The sequence below is a fragment of the Lutra lutra genome, chromosome 7 (assembly GCF_902655055.1).
Source record: "Lutra lutra chromosome 7, mLutLut1.2, whole genome shotgun sequence".
Classification (NCBI taxonomy): domain Eukaryota; kingdom Metazoa; phylum Chordata; class Mammalia; order Carnivora; family Mustelidae; genus Lutra; species Lutra lutra.
In genome coordinates this window covers 9,361,924-9,386,547 of record NC_062284.1, presented here as the reverse complement: position 1 = coordinate 9,386,547, position 24,624 = coordinate 9,361,924, and the positions used below count along the sequence as shown (strand labels likewise).

The following is a 24,624-nucleotide window of genomic DNA, read 5'->3' as shown; positions in this document are numbered from 1 at the left end:
ACCATGGTCTTCATAGTTCACAGCATGGCCTTGGCCTCAGGTTGACCAACGGTGGTTTTTTTCAGCCACTTCCATATAGTTGGTAATAATCTGTTTGTTTTTTAAAATACTGTGAAGTTGCAAAAAGTAGTTTTGACATGACATACAGTTCCCTCAAGCCACAGTACTAAGAAGAATCGGGACTTGGATCATACTGGCTTGATATGTTCCTATTTCATATTCAGTACTAGGCAGCAGAGGAACTGCCTTTATCAAAAACAGATCTGCTGTGCCACTGTTCTTGAAATCATGAACCCGTAATGGAAAGTGGTAAGCTAGATTGAACGGAGCCTGTCTGGGGGAATAAAGGACACCGTGTAACTTCTCAGTACGAATTTCAGGCTCAGGAGCTTCAAATGACAAGACTTTACCATACTGGGTAGGACTCCCTTTTATTCATGTACATGAGGTGGGATGGAAGCATACCTCTGCCCCTCTCAAGACCCTTTAAAAATATCTTCTTCAGCTAAAGATAGTCAGTGTGCCTTTATAAATAAGGTTTTTGAGGGTCACCTTTCTAAAATAAGTTCATAATTTAGGACAAGCCATGTTGTATATTCTTTTTTTTTTTTTTTTTTTTAAAAGATTTTATTTATTTATTTGACAGAGAGAGATCACAAGTAGACGGAGAGGTAGGCAGAGAGAGAGAGAGAGAGGGAAGCAGGCTTCGTGCTGAGCAGAGAGCCCGATGTGGGACTCGATCCCAGGACCCTGAGATCATGACCTGAGCCGAAGACAGCGGCTTAACCCACTGAGCCACCCAGGCGCCCCATGTTGTATATTCTTGACCGTTTTATCACTCCAGTGGATTATGTAGCTACAAGAGAGGAAAGTGGTATCAGGGACTAGCAAAAATCCATTTGTATTTCTTGAGATCAGCTTTTCATGTGATCTTAGGAGGGCTGGAGCAGCAGCGAGTTCTCTCCAGCAGGAGTTCTGCTTCTACGTGTCAGTGACATCTTTTCCCATGGGCAACTTTTATAACTATCTTTCCTTTCCTCCTAGAAAACAAATGTTAAGCAGATGGACAGTCCTCTGCCCTTAATGGTGACGGCACAGGATCCTTCAAGTCTGCCCAGTGCCCGAGATCCAGATGGCCGGTTTCTTTGCTGCACGTCAGATCCCAGGGACAGCCAGCAGCGCTCGTCTCTGCCCGAAGACCCTGAGCCTCATCCGTGTGGCCACGGGAGCACTGTGGGGGAGACTGAAAGTTCCTCCAGTTTGTCAGGTGTGGCTGCGGAAGAGAATACAGACTGTTCCTATAAGAAGGAAACCGAAGGTGTGGGGGGAGCAGGGGATGAGGCGGAGCCCTCACTTACTGTGGACTGTGGAGTGGTGTCTGATCCCAGCAGCCGCCTTCTGAGCATACCTGCTTGTGGAGGAGAGGCCACAGGAGACTTTCCATCCGGTCAAGTCAGAAATGGAGAAACTGGAACAAAATCTTCTGCACTGGTCACAGACCAGGAGTCTCTAAGCACTGGAGACCACCTCCTGCAGGGAGACATGGCCATGCAACCGGGCTCCGCTCCCACTCCACATTTCTCTGGAGGGGAACTGGCAGTCAGCGTCCCAGGGACTGCAGGGGAGACAGAACGTGGTCTCCCGAACGTCGACGCCGCCATCCAGAAGGATGTGCTTGAAGTAAGGGAAGGTACAAAGGAAAAGTTTGAGGACTCTCCTATCAGCACAGCCAGAGCCTCTGACGTAAAAGTCATAAGTCAGCCTGCAGATAAAGCCGCTGCTCCCAACGGCGTCTCTGCCACCGGCTCCCCGGGTGCTAATGAACCTGCTGAGTCTTTACTTGCATCTAGGAAGGGAGAAGCCTCCCCTGTGAAAACTGCAGAGACAGAAGCTTCAAGAAGTTGTGAAGGGAATGCTGGGGCTCCCGTGGGTCAGAGCTCCCCAGTAGCTCCAGCTGCTGCAGAAGACACGACTTCAGATGGGCTCAGTCCTTCTGCTCCCTTGGCAGGCACAAGTGAGGCAGCGTCCCCCTCCCATCTGACCTTCCCAGGGCCACGAAAAGACGCGCCGAACAAGAAATCGGAAACTGATTCATCTCCCATTCAGAGCCAGATCAGCCAATCACCCCTCTGTTCTACACCTGGAGGGGACACTCCGTGTGCCACCCCTGCCTGTGGGCAGAGCACAGTGACTGCTGGGGGCGTCCTGGCTGCGGAACACTGTGGTGGCATAGGTACCCAGCCCGAGGGCACTGCCCCAGGACTGCCCCCCACACAGCATCTCCCCCCGGCCCTCTGCTGTGAAGGTCCCCAGGCTCACACAGCCACCCCTGACCCTCCAAGAGGCACCCAGGAACAGGAGGAATTTTGTCCTCTTGAAGTTTCAGATAAAAAAGGCCAGAGAAAAGATTGGAACCTCGGAACAGCTTTAACAAATATGCTTGAGGTGCAGCCACAGGTGCTTGTCCCCAGCACCGAGGAAGAACTGGTACCAGACCAGGCTGTGACATCAGACAAGACTTCTCTGGCAAGCGGGCCAGGCAGTGAATCAGTAACCAAAGATGACGCACTTTCTCTTGTCCCCTCCCAGAAAGAAAAGGGAACAGCAACTTCTGAACTGCATACGGCTACAGATGGTGGAGATGGCCCAGGCGGAGATTGGAGCGGTCCTGAGAAGCAGCCCTCAGAAGACGGTGCCATAGGCCTGCCCGCACCCTCCACTGCTCTCCATTGTCAGCCCAGAATGGGGAATACCAGCCCCATGGGACTTAGTGGGGAACATGGGGCTCCCCGCCTTTCAGCAGCCCCCGAAGTTCTGGATCTTGAAGGGGGCACCGACGCTTCTCTGCTGTGTGCGGGTAAGGCCACTGTGGCCTCCAATTCCGTTCTGACTGAGGTGGGAAAAACTGAGGTGGTTCTGGAAAGCTCTGAAGCTCAAGGACAAGATAGCAGGGATAAAGCAGTGACTTGTGCCTCTGTTAAGGAAGACACTTGTTCCTCAGGAGCGTTTCAGGAAGAGCAGAGAACACCACCTCCTGGACAGGAGGCACTGGGGTTCTGCGGAGAGCGGAGTTCGGCTGTCTGCGCTGAGGACAGAGCACTTGAGCGCAGCAGTCCCCGGGGCGCACCCTTGGCCTGCCTGAATGCAGAAACTGAGCATAACCAGGAAGTGGCCCCGCCAGTCTCGCTGCTGACTGAAGGTGGGGCTGCACAGAGCCTGGTGCCACGGGGAGCAAGTCTGGCTGCAGACCCACACCAGGAAGCCTCGGGTGCAGAGCAGAGCGGCTCGGCTGCATTGCCAGGTGTGTCACCAGATGGGGCTGGGGCTCTTGCTTGCAGTCGGTCTTCTGCTCTGGATATTGGTGTGCAGAACCCTGAATCCCAAGGTAAAAGCCGTGCTGGTGAGGTGAGCGGAAATGTGGGGTTGGATGTTTCGGTGGTTGATGCCACAGAAGATACTGTCGGGGCCAGAAGAGAGGCTGTATCACACATCGCCCAGGACCTCCCGATTTCAGAAGCCTTGAGCCAGGAGAAGACTGTGGTCCTGGATTTGCCGGGAGCTTCAGCAGACAAAGGTGTGCTGGGATTGCGGGGCACCGCCGCCCCCGAGATGGTGCCTGTCGGTTGGAAGGAGGCAGACAGCGGTGGCGTGGCCGATGGCAGCAGGGCACAGGTGGATGCCGACGCGCGCCACGTCCTCCAGCAACCACCTGCCAGAGAGCTCCCCACCGACTCCGGACTCTCAAACAGTGGTGAGCCGGCCCCAGGCAGGGCAGGGGGCACTCCCCCTCTGCCCTGGGCCGTGTCTCTGCCCGAAGGAGCAGGCTCCATTGAGGAGGCTGCGAGTCGCATAGTGGAGGCCGTCCTGGACCAAGTCAAGTCCTCAGGAGCCCTGATCACTGGGCAGGGGACTGGTCACATGTCACCGTCCAGCCCTTCAGACTCAGGCCCAGTGACTGAGCATCCAGAGAGTGCTTCTGCAGGGAAAGGGAGCTCTTTTCTGCCTGGGCGGACCCCACACATGGGCAGTATCTGCGAAGAAGCCCCTGGCAGCCTTGCAGGGGGTTTGGCTGAAAGGGAGAAGCTGGAGAAGCTGGTTCTGGCCGCTGAAGGATCTGGGCCCGCAGTAGGTAAGCAAAGCAGAATATAGAAGTAGCAGTGTGAGGGACAGACTCTCTCAAGTGCCTCAGAGATATGCTGGTAGAGAAAGGAGGCCTCTTTGTGGTTTAGAAGTGTCTTTTCATTCATTGGGTAAGTTGCCAAGTTAATAGTCACCACTGTCAGAAGAGGGACGTCCTCAGGGTTGGACAGATTTTGCTTCCTGTATTGTAGACTCCAGGCCTGACTGATGAAGCCTGTAAACGCTCTGTCTCCCACACCGGAGGAGTTGCAGTTTTGCAAACCGAGAAAATGGGTCTCCATCGCAGGTGCTTTACAATGATAAAGGAATTTTGCAGATGTTTTTATTCACATGGCTTAGTCCTTTTTTCTAGAACTGTGAAAAGCGGTGTTGAAAAAATACGTTTTGCTTAGGAGCCCAGAACACTTTCCTTCCCTGTCATCCTAGTCTGTATTCTGAGCAAATTTAGAGTCAGGGTGGTTTCATGAAACAGCTGTAAGAGTCGTTCTACGCGAATGACCCTACATCCAAAATGGTGGTATTAGGTCATTGGGGAGGGCGGGGGAGGGGCGGGGGAGGGGAAGGAGAGAACGCCCTCCTTTTCCTGCCCGCGGAGCTGACTTCCCGTTCCATTGCCTGATGCTTTTGGGCAGCAGTCTGGGAATCCGGGACCGTGTGCAGGGCAGGGGATGGGATGCAGGATGTCCGCCCAAGCCTGCTGAGCTGCTGTCACAGCGCACACGTTGTGTCTGCTTATCTCGGTGAAGCAGCTGCCCGGAGCAGATTGCTCACACAGCAGCCTGTTCCATCTGTGGGTAACCATGTCCAGAGAGCGCAAAGAGAAACCGCTGTGGCTTGGGGGAAATAAACTACGTGAATAAAACTTCTTGGGGGTTGAAGCTGAAGCCGAAGCTGGAGTCCAAGGTGGCATTGACCCCTGAATCGTTAAAGGTCTGTTCGGTTCGTACTTTGATGCCGCCACCTGTTGCCAGGTGTAGACAGAGCACGGGTCTCCATGCTCACCCCCAGCCAGTGTAGGTAAGAAGTAGCCTGAATTGTTCTTATTGTTGGTTTGTTTTTGCTGCTCTTGTCATGTTTGAAAATCTCCTTAAGTGTAGTATGTGTTTAAAGTGTGGGCGTGGGGCATGAGGAGAAATGACCAACAGAACCAGAAAAGAAGTTGCTTAGGAAAAAGCAACGTGTGGTCCTCCCCCCTCCACTCCCGATAAAGGGTTTTTAACCAATTAAGATCTTTTTATTCCCATTGAGGAATTTAAGAAGCTTTAGGTATTACCGTATTTTTGGTGACTTGGCGTTTTTAGTTTTATTCGTGTTTTGGATTGTTAGTATTAGAAATTTGTTGGCTGCTATCTCAGGATTTAAATGAAAAGGTCTCTCATTTTTAAAATAAGATACAACAACAAGTCTATTTTGGGGGCCCTGGCAGGTTGACATTTCAGAAGAATGGGAGTGGCTGTAAGCTGATACCTGGCTGTGTTCATTTGGGTGCCGTGTCTTTGGCCACATGGGCTGGAATTATTTGTCTTTCTGGCTCAGTAGTCCAAACTTAATCCGAGCAAGTGCAAATTCTGTGAAGTTTGGGTCTCTAGTACCCGGAGAGAAAAGGTAGAAACTGGGGAGAACTTCAGACTTTGATTTTTGGTAGTTTGTAGTTAGAGTATAGATGCTATGAAATGATTTTTACGATTTTTAAGGTTTTAGGAAGGAAAATGAGTTGTATGAAATTTCCTCAGTATCTCTGGGTTTAGGCTTGATTGTGTGTGGGCGAGTTACTGGTTCTGCTACCAAGAAGAGTCATATGTGTTCAGTGCTCATGGTCTTATGTTACAGAGAGAAGTAGCCAGTGACCAAGAAATAGGGGCTTTCTTCAGAAGAAGAAAAAAAAAAAAGGTAGAATTGGGGAAAGTCCCAGGTCACATTGCCCTAGAGAAAAAGCACCTGAGTGTGATCTCAGCCAAAGGGTAATTTCTGGGAAGTTTACCTTCCATTCATGGATTTAACCACAGTGTTTTATGAGTGAAGAGACGTCGGATAACTTCTGACTTGGAAGGAGCCGTGTGGCACCGGCTTCTGTTTGTAGACGCTGCCAGATAGAAATTAACATGAGAAAACACAGAACTGCCTGTTATAAGGAGGGGATGCGGCCCTTCACTCATCCTGACCATCCATCACCATGGTTTGGGAAGTTAGTCCTCCGGGACTCAGCCAGGCCAGGCTGCAGAGGTGGCTGGTGCCCCTCGTGTCTCAGTAACCACTATTCATGGTCGTGATTGGTTGCTGCCTGCTGAGATACATATTTTCGCTTGCTGGGTATAGGATAATAAGGGTGTGCCAAAAATCACTTCCCCAAATAAAATAGAAGTCATCAACAACCAAAAAAATTAGTCTTACTTAGAAATGTTTTGATCAGTGAGTACTTACTTCTAAGGTGCTTTCTTAGGGTTTTTGGTTTTTTTTTTTTAACTTTATTTACATTTTATGAAATGTAACATAGGTTTTTGTTCTTTGGGCAAGGAAGCTTGTTTAAATTGCTAGTAAGATTGTATAATTATAAATAAGGGAATTTATGAATGCTCATCTGTAGGACTGTAGCTTTCCTAAACCCAAAGGAGACCTTTGGGCATGTCACAGTGTGCTGTAGAATAAACTCTTTTCTTTGGTGAAAGAAACTTCTCTGCCCTGTGGTGTACAGAACATTTTTTTTCTGCCAGAGTAGTGGCATGACGAGATTGAAATCGGCCAGAGAAAAATTTCCACATGAAATTGACATGATAGTTCTATTTTTATTTGTATTATCGAGGTGAATTTTAAACGTCCAGTCTCAGCCCCCTTTAAAAAAAGAAAAAAGTCAAAGGCTCAGTTTGTCTCAGACATCAAGTTATCACTTCCTTCCTGTATTTGCTTGACCATATGGTGGTCAGGTAACAAAAACCACTACTGTTTGGTCTAGTGAGCATAATTCTAAAGAAAACATATAAAAACATTTTGTTAAGAAAAGGAATTCCTTGGGGTGCCTGGCTAGCTCAGTTGGTGGAGTGTATGACTTTTGATCTGGGGGTTGTAAGTTCAAGCCCCATGTTGAGTGTAGAGATTACTTAAAAATCATTAAAAAAAAAAAAGAAGAAAAGAAAATTCTTTGTGATTATGTTTTGGTTAGGGAAGAAATAAAAATTAAAATACAAAAAATATATTATTTACTAGAATATTTCAGTCTTGTCTGTTGCAGTGATGGTTAGATGAGAGTGTGCCGTATGTTTTTAAAGAAAGTCAGACTCCTCTAAAAAGGTTTTATCTCATTCAAGACACATCTTTCTTCTGTGTCCTGTGCAAATATAAACATCTCTGGCTTCTTGGATGATAATCAAGATGGACCACCTAGCCTCAGCTCTTGATCTGTTTCCTCAAAGCTTGTGAACTTACCCTCCCATACGCAGTCAGCACCACACTCAGGATTTGTCAGGAAGAGTCAGTAGTGAAAATGGAAGTTCAGCAGACATTGGATTGCACGTCTGCTTAGCTACAAACCCATGCAGAGGCGAGGGGAAAACCATGTGGACCTCATGATAAAGGAACAGCTCAGCGCAGGGCCCGAAATGACACCAGCTGCAAATGAATACTTTCCCATTTTGCACAAAAGCAAAAGCAAACAAAACACGTGAAGCCTGGATGTGTTGTGTAAATACTAAAACATGGGCCCTGGTTTTTCAGACGCACTTTGTAACCCCCTTATTCTCTTCAGAAATGCCAGACTTGAAAGCTGCAGATGAAGTGGATTGTCTGAGTAATGCCAGGGCGAGCTCGGCCTCTGCAGAGGTGGTCGTAGGAGCCGCAGCTGCCACGCCTGACGTGAAGCAAGGCCTGGCGACCCAGGCGGTAAGTGGCAGTTAAGTCTACAGAGCACAAAATGTGTTTAGCCTGGTCTGATGTGTCTGATGTATGGCCTTGGTTTGTTTTGTTTTGTTTTTTGGTTTGGTTGGGGAACGTGTTTTTTTTGTTTGTTTGTTTTTTGTTTTTTTTTTAAACGAGAGTATTTTCCCCCTTGCCTCTTTTCCCATCACGTGGAGATGTGTCTTTGTGGCTCTGTTCAGCTTTCATACACACGTGCACCACCCAGTGCAGGTTTGGAATGAGCCCTTCTGCATGGATCCCTCGGAGACTGTAATGAAAAAGATTTTCCCTGGGAGCACGAGACTTGAGTTTGTCATTGTGTTTAACGTGCCACAGAAAGGGATCTAGTAACCCCTTAAACCTGACTGTTCTTTCTTTATATAGAAACTGATAGGAAAAAGATTTTAATTTAGCGTTCACGACTGTCTAAAATGTGTAACCTATCATTTTTAGTGACCAAAAAAGTCACACTAGTTTTTTTTTGAGCAGCTTTATTGAGTTATAATTCACACACTGTGAGACCCACCCGTATCAAGGGCCTGGTTTAGTTGTTTTCAGTAGATTTCTGAGCAGTGGTCACCCCTGTCTGATTTCAGAATACTGTCATCATCCCAGAAGGAAACCTCCTATGCTTTAACAGCCCATCCCTCCCCATTGTCCGGCTCCTGGGTGTCCCTCATCTCCCTTCTGCCTCTAGCATCTGCCCCTTCTGGAAAGTCACTTGGGATCATATAGTTAGTGGGATCATATATAACTACATGGTCTTTCACAAGCGGTTTCTCTGACTTAGCTTACTCTTTCAAGGTCAAACCATGTTGTAACACTGATTAATATTCTGTTTCTTCTCATTGCCAAGTAATACTCCATTCTGTGGACTGGCCACGTTTGATCTTCTTGTTTCTACTCTTGGGTTGTTGTGAGTAATACTGCTGGGAACCTTTGTGTACAAGTTTGTGTGGATGTATGTTTTTGTATACCCAGTAGAGGATTTCCTGGGTCACTGGTAATTCTTCCATCCAAGTACTAACCAGACCCGGCTTAGCTTTTGAGATCAGACGAGATCGGGTGCGTTCAGGGTGGTATGGCCATAGGCGGTCACTGGTAATTCTGTATTTAATATTCAGTAAGTTTTTAAAAATGTTTTTTCTTCGGGTTCTTGAGATTCTTTTTGTTTAAAAGCTGTTAACTTAAAACAAGGGAACAAACAAACTTGTTGAGAGAAACAGTGCTCTAAGCTTTAAAGTCCTTTCTGGTTAATTAAAAAAAAAAAAATAACCCTTTGGAAGCTGAAAATCAAGTTTTAAGACTAAATCGTATTTCCCCTCAGAAAATCAGTCTTCTTTGTCTAGACTTGACAGGGCCCTGTTTTTGCTCTTCAGAGAGCTATGTGGTACTTTTTCTTAAAGTTACCCCAGTAGGTAAACAGAACCGTGCCCTACCAAGCTATTTCAAGTGTATGAACTGTGATAAGCAGGCTTCATTTTATTGGAGTCCAGTGGTAGGAAGGTGCGGACCGTTGTAGCCGCTCCTCATTACAGATCATGTTCATGACTAATGCCTGGGCGGCTACTTGTAGCACAGGCAGCATTTAGACAAATGTTGCTCTTGTCCCTGGGGAAAGAAAAGAGAACACACCCTGCATGGGTACATGTGTGTCTTTGTTTCCAGAAGCCCCTAAAAAAGGGAAGGAACAAACTCACATCCTTGAATTCAAATGCCTGTTTCTTAGTCTCTCACTGAAGAGAGCCTGCTGCTTGGCCATAGCCCCTTTGCTTTCCCAGGAGGGTTACCTCTATCCTAATTTTATCTTGTCCATTATAAAGAAAACAGAACATTACTTTTTTTTTTTTTTAAGTTCCTCCTTTCCTTGTTCTCGTTCCTCTTTTCATTTTCCCTCTGGTTTTAGAGGAGTTGAGAGAGAGAATGCTCCTCTGGTCGGTCAGCGCCTCATGTCCCAGGTGAAAGAATTAGACCCTCAAGAGAGTGCCATGATGGGCCCAAGGTCAGACCCAACCAGAATGGGAGCCAGGAGGCCAACACAGCAGGGTGTGACCTTGCTGACTGCCCCAGGCTCTGTGAGCAGGCCTTCTGAGGAGGTCCCTGTGTGTCTGTGACCTGTCTGTTGCTGGGAAGTACTGGTGCCTTCGGCATTGTGTCTGCCTCCATTTCGCTTGTTGGAGAAAACCTACCTTCGTGCGTCTTCAGGTCTAGGAAGCGGCGATGTTTGTGCTTGCAGTGTCATTGGACTGATGGGACATCTGAACACTTACCTCTCCCCCCTGTTGCTCTGCAGCACTGGCCCCATCTGCTGTGAACTGGAAGGATAAAGCATGAGCACACACTTTGATGTTCCCCGGGTCTCAGTTTCTCTTTTTTCTTTCCCATTGAACTCTTCCTTTGCTATATTCACTGTGTAGGTTTTCAAGACATCCACAGACTTTTGGTGAAGGACAGAGTATGTTAAGGCTCTGTGGGACAGGCTGTGTCACGACTAGCCAGCTGGACTCTTTGTGTGGAAGTAGCCACAGGCTACACGTGAACATGAATGTGACTGGGCTGCAGTGAAACTCGATCGATAGACCCTAAACTTTGAACTTCGCATAACATGCGGGTCATGAAATACTCCTTTTTGAACAATTTTTTTTGTCACTCATTTAAAAATGTAAAGCCCGCTCTTGGGATTTTTCATGGGGTACACAAAACCAGGCAGTGAGCCCCTGGCCTAGAGAATGCTTGTGCGCCAACAGATGAAGGACAGAGCAAGTACACTTGTTTTGTTTTCCACGTTGTTCTGTTTTGTGGTGGAAACGCTCGGTGTTAGACTGCACGTTGAAAGGCAGAGTTCGCTTCTGGGTCTCTCCTGAATTAACTTTTTGACTTTGTCTCTCCAGAGCATGGCTTCCCTATCTCTCTTTTCTTCTGGTCTTAACCCCCTGGACTGTGTGTTTGCCGTCTGAAAAGGGTTACTTCTCACCCTGAAAGAGTGAGCTTGAGACTGTAGTGGAGGGTGGAGTGGCATTAGTTTAATATTATTTAATCCTATCTTTCTGACACATGCCCAGCCTGTGTGTTGACCTTGGGAACAGGCCAGTCATTGCTTCATTGAATTACTGCTTCACTGAATCATCCTCTTCCAGTTTTAAAACAGAAAGAAGTTGTGTATCTTATGTTATTGTCTTGAAAACCTGGAACCATGGAGGATTTATGGCAGTTTTCTAGTAAATGTAAATGAGGAATCCATTCTGAGTTCTTAGAGGACTCTCCCTGTTCTGTCACCTTCTCTAAGCACCTAAGGGTCGAAGCGCATACAGCCCTCTGCTGAGTCTGGCACTATCAAGTGTTTAAGGAATTTTGCATTCCTTTGCCTGCTTGACCATCGGGCTGTACACAAACCCTTACTTGACAAGTCAGTAATGCTTAAAATCATGATTCATAAAGGAATCTGTATGAAGATGAATGCTTGCGTATATTCTCTAAGAAACACAGGTATGTGTTAGATGCTGCAGGTTTCTCAGTAGACGATAGGTGGTCCAGAGAGATAACTGCTTCACTGGATTGAAAATTATTCACAGTTCAGGAGGCCAAGGCATTCACTCACACATACCTGTTCCCATTAGTCATTTTATCAGCATCTTAATGGTTGTGGTTTGTTACTAAGTATGCCAACATTTTAATACTGGTCACAGTTTAATATTCAACCTTATCCCCTCTTACATTATGGGTTTGAAGGTTCTCAGATTACCTTTTGTTGCCTGCCATTTTTCCCCACTCAGTGAGTTAATATATATCAAGCACTTAGAACAGGGCCTGCCACTATTATTATTATTCAATTCCCCAACTTCAGACTTCTGTCTCTGTTTATTTAAGTAACCAGTGGCATACGGTGGTTCCTAAATCAGATGCGGTTTGTTTCTCTATTACTGTTATAAGAGCATCAGGAATGGCATCAGACATTAATTTGAGTTGGGAGATGTGGAGCTTGTTGTACCTCTGGGACCTTTAGAATTTGAATGGACCTTAAAGTCTCTGCAGTCTCAACATTTTTACCGTATAGGAGAAGAGGAGAAGGTGGTTTCAGGATGGTTAAGTGACTTGACGTACTTCACAGCTAATCAACTCTTTAAGCTAGATTAAGCTAGACTTAACTTGTATTTTTTTTTTAAGATTTTATTTATTTATTTGACAGAGATCACAAGTAGGCAGAGAGGCAGGCAGAGAGAGAGGAGGAAGCAGGCTCCCTGCTGAGCAGAGAGCCCCATGTAGGGCTCGATCCCACGACCCCCATGACCTGAGCCGAAGGCAGAGGCTTTAACCCACTGAGCCACCCAGGTGCCCCTTAACTTCTATTTTAATAATGTTTGTCCTATACTGTGGTTTCCAGAAAAGTCAAACCGAGAGGTTCTAGTTTTTAGGAATCTGGTTCACCTGGATGGGTTTTTGCATTCTACCCCAGAAAGGTGCTCACCCGTACAGTGACTCTAAGGCCACTACATTATACTACTGTGTTTTCAGTGGTGGTTGGAAAAATTCCTCTGGCCGTTTTAGGATGTATGTGATTCACTTTAAAATAAGTCTCATGTTCTTATCACAGTCTGTTAGCTGCCGCTGAATATCACCAAGATACTGTTTATCCAAGCAGTTGGCTTTTGGTGCAGAAATTACTAAGATTTTCCAGACCTGCCTTTTATTTCCTGAAGAATGATATGACTAGGTATAGAGATGACATTGGATACTTAAGTGCAGAATCAAAAGCCTTCTGGGACCATTCTTTTTGAGAATATGCACCATGGTGATCAGGAAAGAATTCTGACTACTACTCCCCTGCCCGAGGGCTGCAGACCAGCCTATCCCATGTCTTTTAGGATATTTTACCCTTCAGTATGTGGCCAGGTTCATTAGGAAGGAACTTGCTTCCCTGGGGTGTCTGTTCATTGCAGTATCTCTGTAATAATTACTTTTCCAAATGCTCATCACATAAGCTTATTAGCCATTTGGAACAGTTAATTCAGCAGGCCTGTATATCTTGTCAGGATGCCTGTGGTCCTAGCCGCCAAACACTCCCGCACAAATATGCCCAAGCACAACTATAAAATCCCATATGTTGAGTATTAGGTTACTGGGAAAGTCTACTCTTCATTTAACGCACGGTCCCCAGTCAAGAAGGCAATGTAAACCCAAACCGTTCTTCCTTTTTTAATAACTACGCAGCAAAACATCACATTAACTGAATTTCCCTTCTTAATTATTTTTACAACAGTATTAGTGTTTGTTTCTTCGGGGTTGTGGAAAGGGCAGTGTTGAACTATTTCCGGTTAAAATCTCCTTGAATTCTCTCTGTGTTTCTGTTACTTCTAATGGAACACGGTGTTTTCTTTCTCTTGTCTCAAGGGGGCGAGCTTGCATTTTCTTCTCTAGTCGAGGAGTCTGGCTAAAAACTTCTCGCTTTGTGTGGCTGGTCACAGCCTTGTTGCTCAGCTGCCGTAGGAAAATACGGCAGCTCTCAGGCTTTTTGGTGACTAACTGGACAAGCCTTAACACTGATATTCAAAATGGCGTCCGCACCATACCCTCTTATTTAAGTTTTCAGTTTCAAGAAAGGTCCTTTTAACGATGTCTTCTGCTATCATATTTATGTATATAGTTTTGTGGCGTGTCACCTAGGGAAAGGCAAATTGGCCTCTTTACGAGACGCCAATAAGTCTTCTCTGCCTGTATTTGGCATTTAAAAGAGCCAGGCCTCCCTAATTATCCCTTATGGGTCTGGCGCTAGAGCTCACTTCAACCACAGGAAAACTTACTTCTCAGCTTTTTCATACAGATTTTTTTGGAGATATTCTTTCTCTGCGTCTCCTCTGAAATGGAGTATTTCCAGGAAATTCTGCAAATATTCTAGCCAGGTAGTTGCCAAAAAAGAAGTGCCTCGAAGAACCACAGGTTCAGGCTGTAAAATCAGAAGTTAAAAAAGTATAACCTTCAGATAATATATGTAAAATAATATATGTAAATATATGTAAAAGTGTAATTTAATGGTCTGACTCAAGGTTTTTAAGTGACCTTGAGCAGCTTGTCTAATTTCTCTGGCCTGTTTTCTCCTTTGTTATAATGGTTAGGGACCCCCCTGAAGTTCCTTCCAGCCCTTAATTTTGGACGAGTGGTCAAATATTGGGAGGTGTATCTTATGTGTTGGACCAGAAGGATAATCGTGAAGGACCTCTTTTTTAACTGAAGTAGAGTTGACCCACCATGTTACATGTAAAAACAGAGATTGGATGACTCTGTGTGTCAGATTATGTGAGGAACTTTTTAAAATCACGCTATTTAATGGCCAGATTCCTAACTAATCACTTTTTCCCTGAACAGTTCCCAAGATGTTTTGCTCTGAGTCTTAAATTGTATTAATAATCTACTCTTTGGGGGGCCTGGGTGGCTCAGTGGGTTAAGCCTCTGCCTTCAGCTCAGGTCATGGTCTCAGGCTCCTGGGATCGAGCCCCACATCGGGCTCTCTGCTCAGTGGGGAGCCTGCTTCCCCCTCTCCCTGCCTCTCTGCCTACTTGTGATCTCTTTCTCTCTGTCAAATAAATAAATAAAATATTTTCAAAAATCTACTTTTTTCTCTCTCACAGAGAACAGCTTGATCAGAGGTCATATGTACATTTTGAAAGGAGAGCATGTGCCTTTTTTTTTTTTTTTTAAATCTTCTGTTGGGACAAAAGAACCAAATCTGATTCTTATCACTCTGCTGGCCCATTTTGTACACTCCTCATTTCACTTCTGTTCATTCTTATCTCATTATTTTGACAGTCAAGGATAGTAGCCAAGCATGATGGAAAGTTTATGGAGCCAAATAAACCAAAGTTTAATCCCAGTTCTGCCACTGGATCTGTCGCCTTGATCCATTTGTTTAGAGGCTCAGTTCCCTCCTCTAAATTTGGGATAATGATTTCCTCTTCAAGAATTATTTGTACTAATTAGAGTTAGTGGAGTACTTAGCATGTAATAGGCATTTTATCAGCATTTGGTAGAATTCTAAACCCATTTTAACCTAAGAATTATCAGACCCATGCTTAAGACTAGGAATGAATGATTTTAGGCAGGTGATGGTTGATATGGTCTTGGAAGAAATGACCGGTTCTGTCAGGCCACCGTGTTATTTATGGGAAGGGGTACACTGATTTACCCAGTATTTGTTTCAGCGTGTGCCCGCTGAACTTGGCGCTGGGCCTCAGGTCTGCTACAGTGAAGACCGGTCAGCCTGCTTCAGAGACCGCTGTCCAGCAAGAAGAGACCGTTAGGGTACAGGGTGGTGAGCGTTAAAGTAGAGCTGCACAAACCTCTCTCTCTCAGTGAGTTTGATGGCACTTTGTTCGCTCCAGGTTCCTGTGCACGCCCCGGAGGGACGGAAGTCTCCAAAGAGTGTGCTCTTTTTACAGGGTTTACCTCACACGGCTCTCCACGGTTCAGTTTAAAAGCTGATTATCTTTGGGGCACCTGGGTGGCTCAGTGCTTAAGCCTCTGCTGTCAGCTTGCGTCATGATCTCAGGGTCCTGGGATCGAGTCCCACATGGGGCTCTCTGCTCTGCAGGGAGCCTGCTTCCTCCTCTCTCTCTCTCTCTCTCTCTGCCTGCCTCTCTGCCCACTTGTGATCTCTCTCTGTCAAATAAATTTAAAAAATCTAAAAAAAAAAAACTGATTATCTTTTGTGAAAGTGAAGATAGTGCATGCTGTTGGAAACCAGGTGTGGCTATACCCACTGTTTGTACCAGTAGACTTGGAAGGGCCACCACCCGGTGCTCTCTTAGAATAATAGTGTATCGGGGTAGCTGGGTGGCTCAGTTTCAGCTCAGCTCAGGTCTTGATCTCAGGGTCATGAGTTCAAGCCCCACATTGGGCTTCACGCTGGGTGTGGAGCCTACTTAAAGAAAGAAAAATACCATATTGCTTCTGATCCTACATTCTGTGTTCGGCTTACTGACATCACGTACTTCGTGGCTACGTGTTTTTGCCTCTTAAAAGGGGAAACTTTCATCATAGAAAAACTAAGAGAAAAATGTCATTTGATTTGTGAAGAAAGGCTTATCAAGTCCTTTTCAGCGATACGCATGACTGGGGAAGTCACAGATTTCTCATAGTAGGTTTTGTAAGAGGATGCCTGGTGATGTCTTGCTCTGGTTGGCCACCAACAGAATAACATGTGCCTGTATTTGGGTTTGTTGGCTTTAAACAGAAAAGTTTCCGGGGTACTGATTTCAATATTTCTGATCTCTTCAAGCTGCTCCATTTTGGCATCTAGCTTGTGGCCTTGATTTTGTTCATTTAGAAAGCATTAAATGAATGCTTTCCCCTTTCAAGGTATTGCATCAAGTAGCTAGAGGATCTTCTTAGAAGATAAATATTGTCCCTGTTTCTGATTTTTTTAAATAAAGAAAGCGTGTGTGCACAGACATAATCCCAATATGTGAACACAGTGTAGGAGACATGCCATAGGAACCATTAACATGTTTTAGGGGTTCACAGAGAAAAGACTTTTTTTTTTTTTTCAAGTAGGCTCCATGCCCACTGTAGAGCCCACTGTGGGGCTTGAACTCACAACTTTGAGATCAAGACCTGCGCTAAGAGTCAGACGTTTGACCGACTGAGCCCCCCAGCAGTCTGAGCAATGACTTCTTGAGAAGTGCTTGTGTGAAATGTAGTAAGGTTTCCTTGGTAATAACCGCGTTGTAACACAAGTGGCATAAATACTCACTGGAAAGAATATGGGTAGATTGAGGGAGCCTTTGATGTGCTTTCCAGCCTTAAACAGCCGATTCTGTTTGCTTTCACTATGTATGTGCCCCCTCGAAGATCATAGAATTGCCTGAGCGTTGCCCAAAACGCCCTGATTTGTAAGGTAACTGTGACCTGGCAGTCATCCAGGTTAAAAAAAAAAAAAAAAAAATCCCGTTAGGAAACTGAGAAAAGTAACATGCCCAGTATGAACAACAGAAGTATTTGGTAGTATGTGAACCATATGGGAATTAAAAAGAGTGGTACCTTTGTGTCAATATTTCCATTTAACCAGCGTCGATCCATGTTTCCCCTCCTTGGCCTCTTTCATTTCATGCACTGATAGAGGAGTTTTGCTTCCCTTCCGCGGACCCCTGCCCCAGAGCCGTGTCGCTGCTGTGGAACTAGAGGATTAATGTGACGTGGTCCTAAGTATTACCTCAGTGCCACCTGTGTAGTCTTCCAGACAAAGTCAGTCAGTGCGAAAAGTACCTTCCATGACATCTAGACGAGCGTATTTAACATACTCTGAATTTGTCCCACTCAGAAGTCACAGTGAGCCAGAGTATTTAGTATGTTGCTCTTCGTTATCTGCAGTTGGCTTTCTGTCCTGACCGAGTCATAGGATTGTCCTGTATTTAAGAGTTTGAAAGCCTACTCTTTCTGGTGTTGGCATTTGGGGTTGCACTGAGGTGTGGTAACGAGACAGATTTTTCATGTGTGCTTCTTGGAATTCTCTTGAAGGTAGTTGCAGAAGATGATTTCTGAAAGTATTTGAACAAATAGTGGGACTAATTGGAATAAATGTAGAGCCTCCCAAAGTGGACACTGGAAAATATTTGGACGTATAAATTTGACTTTTGACCTTTCATTTATTTGAGATACATACCCATACATATGTGTGGGTGATTATTTGCAGCATAGAACACGAGATGCCTCACAAGTCTGGGAGATTTTGCTCAACCCCTTCCTTGAGGCAGGAAAAAAAAACTGGAGATAATTAGTAGAAAACTGAATTATTCTATTGCTTGGAATTTTTTTTTGAAGAAGGCTAAATCACTGGAAAAATGTAATTGCTTTGGAGATGTCCCACCACCCTCTCGGTTAATTTGTAAAAATACAGAGCTTAGGGGATCGTAAGATGTGCAATGGAGCCAGTTAAAGGTCTTTTCTATTTATATTCTAGATTCTCTAACTACAGGAATCTAGAATCTTCCAGAAATCATCGTTCTCATTAGGGACTCTTAGTGTAGGGAGGAACTGTCATCTCTATTGTGCAATCTGTACCCTTTAATTTGCAAGGAGGGAATTTGAGCCGAGAGCACTCAAAGGGTCTGCCCTTGTTTGCCCAGCTGGTTAATGCCAGAGCCAGGCCTAGGATCCTGAACCCTGGGTTCAGTCTTGGGGTCCAGCCTCTCCCTCTTGCCCACCTGCCTCAGAGATCAGCTCCATTCACTGCAGTCAGCTCCTGAGTGTCCATCAGGAGCTGAGGCACCCCGCGAACCTCTCCCAATGTTTCTGCTGATTCCCAGGACTGCACTTACTCGCCGTGGACACCCCTTATGTAGCAGCAGCCCGACAGCTCAGTGACCGCGTGCTGTCTCATTGAGTCCTGTTCTCCCTGCCCTCACCCTGAGAGAAGTCATGGAAGGGCACAGCTGAATCTGTGCCTCGAATCCCGTGTTGTGGCTGACACGCTGTGTGCATCTGCTGCCTGGGGCAGCTGGGGGTGGTGGCGGGGACAGGGACTCTGGGGCACACCCTTAAGCACACTACCGTCCCCCGTAGATGCTAGCGTGCTTGTGGCTGGAACACGTGCAGGTCACGAGGTAGGGCGATCTGGATGGATTTGAGCGTCCTACCTCCTTGTCGCCTCCTTTCTAGAGCAAGGCCTCTTTATAAATTCTGTGTGCCTGTTCTGGGTTAGCTTCCCTGTCCCATAATGGAAACTGTTGCCCACTGAGACAGGGGGACTTTAGTTCCAAACAAGCCCACGTGAGTCGCTCAGAAGTCCGGTTAGTCGGATGATGATTTCTGGCAATCCCACAGGAGAGGAATGACAGGAAAAAGGAGGAACGTGGTGCTCGCCGCGTGCTTCACTGGGGCCGCCTCCCAGTAGCCCTGGAAAAAGCTGAATTGTAGGGCCCCCTCGCCAACGCCCTTCTTCTCTCCATTTCTGTGGAAACAGTAACTTACGGAACGTGTGCCTGTGGTCGGTTTCATTTCTGACATCAGTTTATTTCTTTGCCGCCCTTCCTGATCATTTTACCACCAACCAAAAATTCTATCATATTCCTTTTCCCCATTGAATCATCTACAAGCTAAGCTCTTTTTATGCAGGGGGGCCTGGGGACAGAGAGTAGGTTGGTGTCGGGTCTCTCCCTGCCATGCTGGGCTAGTGGGTCAGCTATAGGTCTCACGGGATTGGACCAAGGCCCGGACCGGTCTGGAGGCCGATGAGGGACAGGAAGCCCTGAAGCCCTTGTGCTGTGTAACCTCCACTTTGTGGGCAGCAGGACATTCATTCTAGGAGGCTCAGGAGTTTTCCTTCTCATTCCACCCCTGTGAGGCCAGGGACTGTGGGAAGCCACAGACGGGCTTGTCAGCAGGGAAGCATGGAGAGAATGAACACACACACACACACACACATCCATGCATGAGTTCCTTACTTTAAACATTTATAACAAAGATGCCAACAATAAATTGTGCTGTTAAAATGCAGTCCTTTCCTGCAGGAGTTGCTGTTTTGCATTTCCAAAACTAAATTGAGCCTTCAATTTGCAGACTTGCACTGTTTTGTGCACTGAACACTGTTCAGAGAAACTCGGGATTCCGTGGTGGGCAAAAAGAGTCAGAGCTATCCCATCCCACAAGAGGCTCTTTTGGGAGAGATGAAGTAATGAAGCAGGAGTTGACACCTGGGTCATGGGAACTCAGAGAAGGAATTACTCATTGTTTAGGCCTCTACACCAGTGTCCCTCCTACTGTTCACTTTTGGTGGCATTAAGTGGAATACTGCTGAAATGTTTCACTCAAGGGATTTTCCCCTGTTGACAGCATTGCTGGCCTTAAAATAGGGAGTCAGTCTTTTCATTCCAGTTCCAGAAAGTGATGCATGTGTCATGATTGTTTGCCACGAAACAGTTCCTGTCCCTGTCTCCACCATACACAACACAATAGGCTATGTTCCTTCCTAGGAGTCATTAGGTTTCCCTAATGGGATGATCTAAAGGAGAAAAACAGAGCTCTGGCCCTCCTCCCTCATTAGTGCTGAAACCTGGTGCTGTGTCTGCTTCACATCAAAGTCATGGCTTGTTTTTCTGATGGTCTGAGACTGTGCTTTCCTCCTCGAGTCAGGAAAAGGACTTAAATCCTGGTGTTCTTGACATGAAGCTTTAACGCGCTTGTTGCGGCTGAATCCATTAAAATGAATCCTTGCAAGATGTGAGAAGAGATATTTCAAGACTAGCATAAAATAGAATGTGGAGGGGCACCTGGGTTAAGTGGCTTAAAGCCTCTGCCTTTGGCTCAGGTCATGGTCTCAGGGTCCTGGGATCAAGCCCTGCATTGGGCTCTCTGCTCAGCAGGGGGCCTGCTTTCCGCCCGCCCCCCCCCCCCCCCGCCTGCTTCTCTGCCTACTTGCAATCTCTGTCAAATAAATAAAATCTTAAAAAAAAAAAAATAAAATGGGACAGTGCTCTTAGGTTTGTCTTGTAAGGCAAAGGGTGTGTCCTGTAGGCTTTGGGAAAGTGCTCGTCTTGGGCACAGCCGACCCCACCCCCATGGTCCCGCAGGCTTCCGTCTTCCAGCATCTTAAGAGATGCTGGGCAATGGTGAACGCGGGAGATTGACATCTGCCCCGTAGTGTCATCATTAAAATGTATCTCTCCCTATTCACTTTGGTTTTAGTCTCATACTCGAAGCTGCTGTGGTTTTGGCTGTCCCTGGAAGAGGAAGGGGTTAGCAAGCTCATCATTGCCTCCTGATCCTAAGTTTGTTTATCCTTCCTTTCTGTTCCTGATAAAGACCTCTACTGCCATGAGTCTTGTTTCTTGGCATGGCTCTCTGGGAAGGAGGATGGGTTAAACAAACAAACAAATACAAAATAATGCATGCCCTTTTAAGAATATGATCTCTAGGGGCACCTGGGTGGCTCTGTTGGTTGAGTGTCTGACTCTTGATTTCAGCTCAGGTCGTGATCTCAGGGTCATGGGAATTGAGCCCCTTGTCCGACTCTGCACTGGGCATGGAACCTGTCTAAGGTCCTCTCTCTCCTTCTCCCTTTGCCCCTCCCCCCACCCACACTCTGTCTTTAAAAACAAATAAAATAAAATGAACATGATCTATGAATCAGTCTTGTTTTTGAAAAGGTTTAGACACTCTGGGTTCTCTAGTACAAGCCATTTTGTTGGAAGGTAAACATGAAGGTACTTTTGAATTGACTGATGTGAAGATACCTTGATCCTTCCCTTTCAAGACCGTCAGTGGGAGCCTGGAGCAGGAAGGAGGGAGATAGCAAGAAGGAAAGGGAAGAAGAGCTTTCACTTAGGGGAGTTGGGGAGGGGAAGCAGCAGGGTCACTGAACGGAAAAGTCTCCTGAGAGCGTCTACAACTGTCCAGGCTCTAAAGACTTGACACTAGGTGACCACTGTGGGAAGACCCAGGCTGCCTGGTTCTTACAGCAGTTGTTGATGAAACTTCTTATCATTTATCACCCAGCAGAGAGTGGGGAAGGTAGGGATATAAAATGAGATTTTAATAAAAGAAGAAAGGACCAGAAGACTTCGTCTGGAAGGGATTTTATCATATAACCAATGAATTAAATCTAATGAAGGGAGTGTGGTACAAATCCTTAAATAAGTTAAAAGTGGGACTTGAATTTTTAAAGACAAGGCCCTTACTTTTAAACATACCCAATTCCTCACAGGAGATGCCAACACTCTTCTCCCTGAGCGGAGCCACTGCTGGGCCACCTATAAAGTAGTAGGACTTGATCGGCATTCATTGCCACAAAACAAATACTCCTTTAGGAAGTTCTTTCTAATAAACAAATAGTAATTAAAACATTTGAGGACTGCATGCCATTGATTTTACTTTTTAACAAGGTGACCTTTTCAAGGTGACCTTTCCTCCTGCCACCCATCAAAAAAGCATGTATATTCTGATGACCAAAGGGAATAGCTGAACCGAGAGACAGCTCAGCTTTGCAGAGAGAGAAAATTGTATGAAGTCTTCTACCACATTTTTTTTTTTAAAGATTTTATTTATTTATTTGACAGACAGAAATCACAAGTAGGCAGAGAGGCCAGCAGAGAGAGAGAGGGAGAAGCAGGCTTCCCGCTGAGCAGAGAGCCCAACGCGGGGCTTGATCCCAGGACCCTGGGATCATGACCTGAGCCGAAGGCAGAGGTTTTAACCCACTGAGCCACCCAGGCGCCCCCTTCTACCACATTTTTAACTTCCATTCCCTAGAGCTGTGTCACCTGCCCCAGGTGTGTAGACCTTCTCGTAATTAGATTAGAACGTTTTCTCTCCATGGAACCTGTGACAAGTGACTCTTTTGGGAATGGCACATGGACATAAAGCCTTCCGTGCTAGAGCTTTGATATGGAAATCTTTGCTGCAGTCTATTTCTGAAATGCCAGTGCTTTGGGCCGGCAAACAGGGGACACAGTTTGTCTTCTGCTTGATGTCTCAGAATTATGTTGACATTGTTGACGGTTATGTGACCAAAATGTCCATCAGTGGACACGAATCCTGCTAGTCATACAGGAACTTGCATTGAAGAGTTACTTGCGTCATTTTAGTCAGTTTACCTGTTGGTCATTCGCCCCAGTCTCTCAAAAATGGAATGACGCCTCTTCAGCCATATGGTCACCTAGCAAGTGCCTCCCTGCTAAGTCCTTTCACACGTAGACCATGGATCTTTTCCTAAAGAATTTTATGCACCCGTCAGAAAACCATTTTTGCTTTCCACTCCTGCTGTAGTTAGTCTTAATTTATCAGCTTCATTCAAAATATTGTGAAATTGTTTGAGCTTCACTTCATCTGTAACTAAAGGCATTGGCTTCCATGCAGTCTCTTAAGCTAGAACTTTCATCCCAGATTATCACCCCACCCGCCACCACCAGCCCTCTTTTTTTTTTTCTTTGTCAAATTTAACCTGTCGCTTCAGACTCTGATTGAGAGGGTTCATGTCCTCATCCTTTCTCAGCTGGATTCTCTAGTTCTTTCTACCTTATAAACTCAGCAGTTCCAACTTTTTGGACTCAAGATCCCGTTATACTTTTAAACATTATCAGAAACTCCAGAGAACTTTTATTTGTATGGGTTATACCTGCATATATTTACCACAGTAGAAATTAAAACTGAGACATTTTTAAAAAGTATCAATTCATTTATAATAACAGTAACAGATCACTGCTTGTTACTATGAAGGGCCATGTTCTTACGGAAAATAAGTTCCAAAACAAAATTAGAAGAGTGGCATTTTAATCTAATTGGTTTTAATATAACTTCACCCAGTAAAGAACACTTGGATTCTCATAGCTCTTATGCATTTAACTTGTTACAGTATGGTGTTTGGTTGAAGAAAACAAAGAAAATCTAGTATCAAACAGATACATGCTTGTAAAAGGGGGGAATATTATAATCATCTTCTCAGATAATTCCATATTTTTATTTGCTACCAGATCAGAATTGACAGATAATAGGCTTTTAAGAGTTATTTGCAGGGCGCCTGGGTGGCTCAGTGGGTTAAGCCTCTGCATTCAGCTCAGGTCATGATCTCAGGGTCCTGGGATCGAGTCCTGCATCAGCCTCTCTGCTCAGCCTCTCTTTCTCTCTGCCTGCCTCTTGGCCTACTTGTGAGCTCTCTCTCTCCACCAAATAAATAAAATCTTTTCTTTTCTTTTTTTTTTTTTTTTAAAGAGTTATTTGCAGTGTAGAATCTGAAATCATATGGTTGAACTTTTTATCCTCTGATTCTTTAAAAATCCACTGGTCTGCCTTGTACTTTAGTGGATCTTTTAGCTGGGCATGATTTTCTAACCGAATGGATCAGTTATTGGGGAAGTACAGATTCATTGAGTAATGTACAACTCTTCCAAATGTTGAATGTCTGTTTCATGTTCAGTATCAGAAAATCGCCTTTGTTAAAATTACCACCAGTCTCATCAGAAATGGCTTTAAGTATCGGTAAAATTGGCAGTTTCACAGTGGCAAATACAAGTTTTCCAAAATTCTCATTTTTCACTTGAAAGTCTGAATTTTATCATCAGCAGTAAAGATTGCCAGTTGTTTCTCTGGAAAAACAGGTTCACTTTGTTAATTTCCAAGAAAATACCCAAGTTCTGAATAAGCATCATCCGTTTGCCCGTCTTTCAAGTAAAAATGTTGTTCCATGACAAAGGGGGCTAGCTTAGCCCACAACTTAAGACTTGCACGAGTGAATTTCCTCAAGATAACCATCATACCTGGTATGCAGAGCATTTTCTGAATACTTCCCGTTGGTCACATGGAAGATTAAAAAGATATGTACCTAAAGATTGAAATGTAATGAAATTAATGTTTACAGTTTCATCAAGGACGTTCTATATGAAAATATTTTTTTTTCCCCAAAACTGTGAGTGTATGGCAGTGAATGCTATAATGACCACTGGTTCACCTTGGTGCTAACACTGCCTTGATTCTTGATTCTTAAGACCCATCAGCACATCAATATCAACAGAGCAAAAAGGGCAAATAACATATTAGTAGTACCTTGAAAATAGTTGTGACCCCGCAGATACCCTAAAAATGCCTCTGGAACCCTCACATTTGTAGACCACACTT

General features: G+C 45.3%; 1 protein-coding gene across 5 annotated transcripts in view; it reads left to right on the top strand.

The window, feature by feature from the left end:
• AKAP13 (A-kinase anchoring protein 13) overlaps positions 1 to 24,624 on the top strand; it is a 330,885-nt gene that overhangs the window by 173,257 nt on the left and 133,004 nt on the right. For all 5 annotated transcript variants that reach the window (XM_047736222.1, XM_047736225.1, XM_047736224.1 and 2 more), the window contains exons 7-8: positions 1,045 to 4,129; positions 7,880 to 8,013. In XM_047736222.1, the coding sequence (XP_047592178.1) occupies positions 1,045 to 4,129; positions 7,880 to 8,013 (3,219 nt within the window). The remainder of the gene's footprint in view (positions 1 to 1,044; positions 4,130 to 7,879; positions 8,014 to 24,624) is intronic.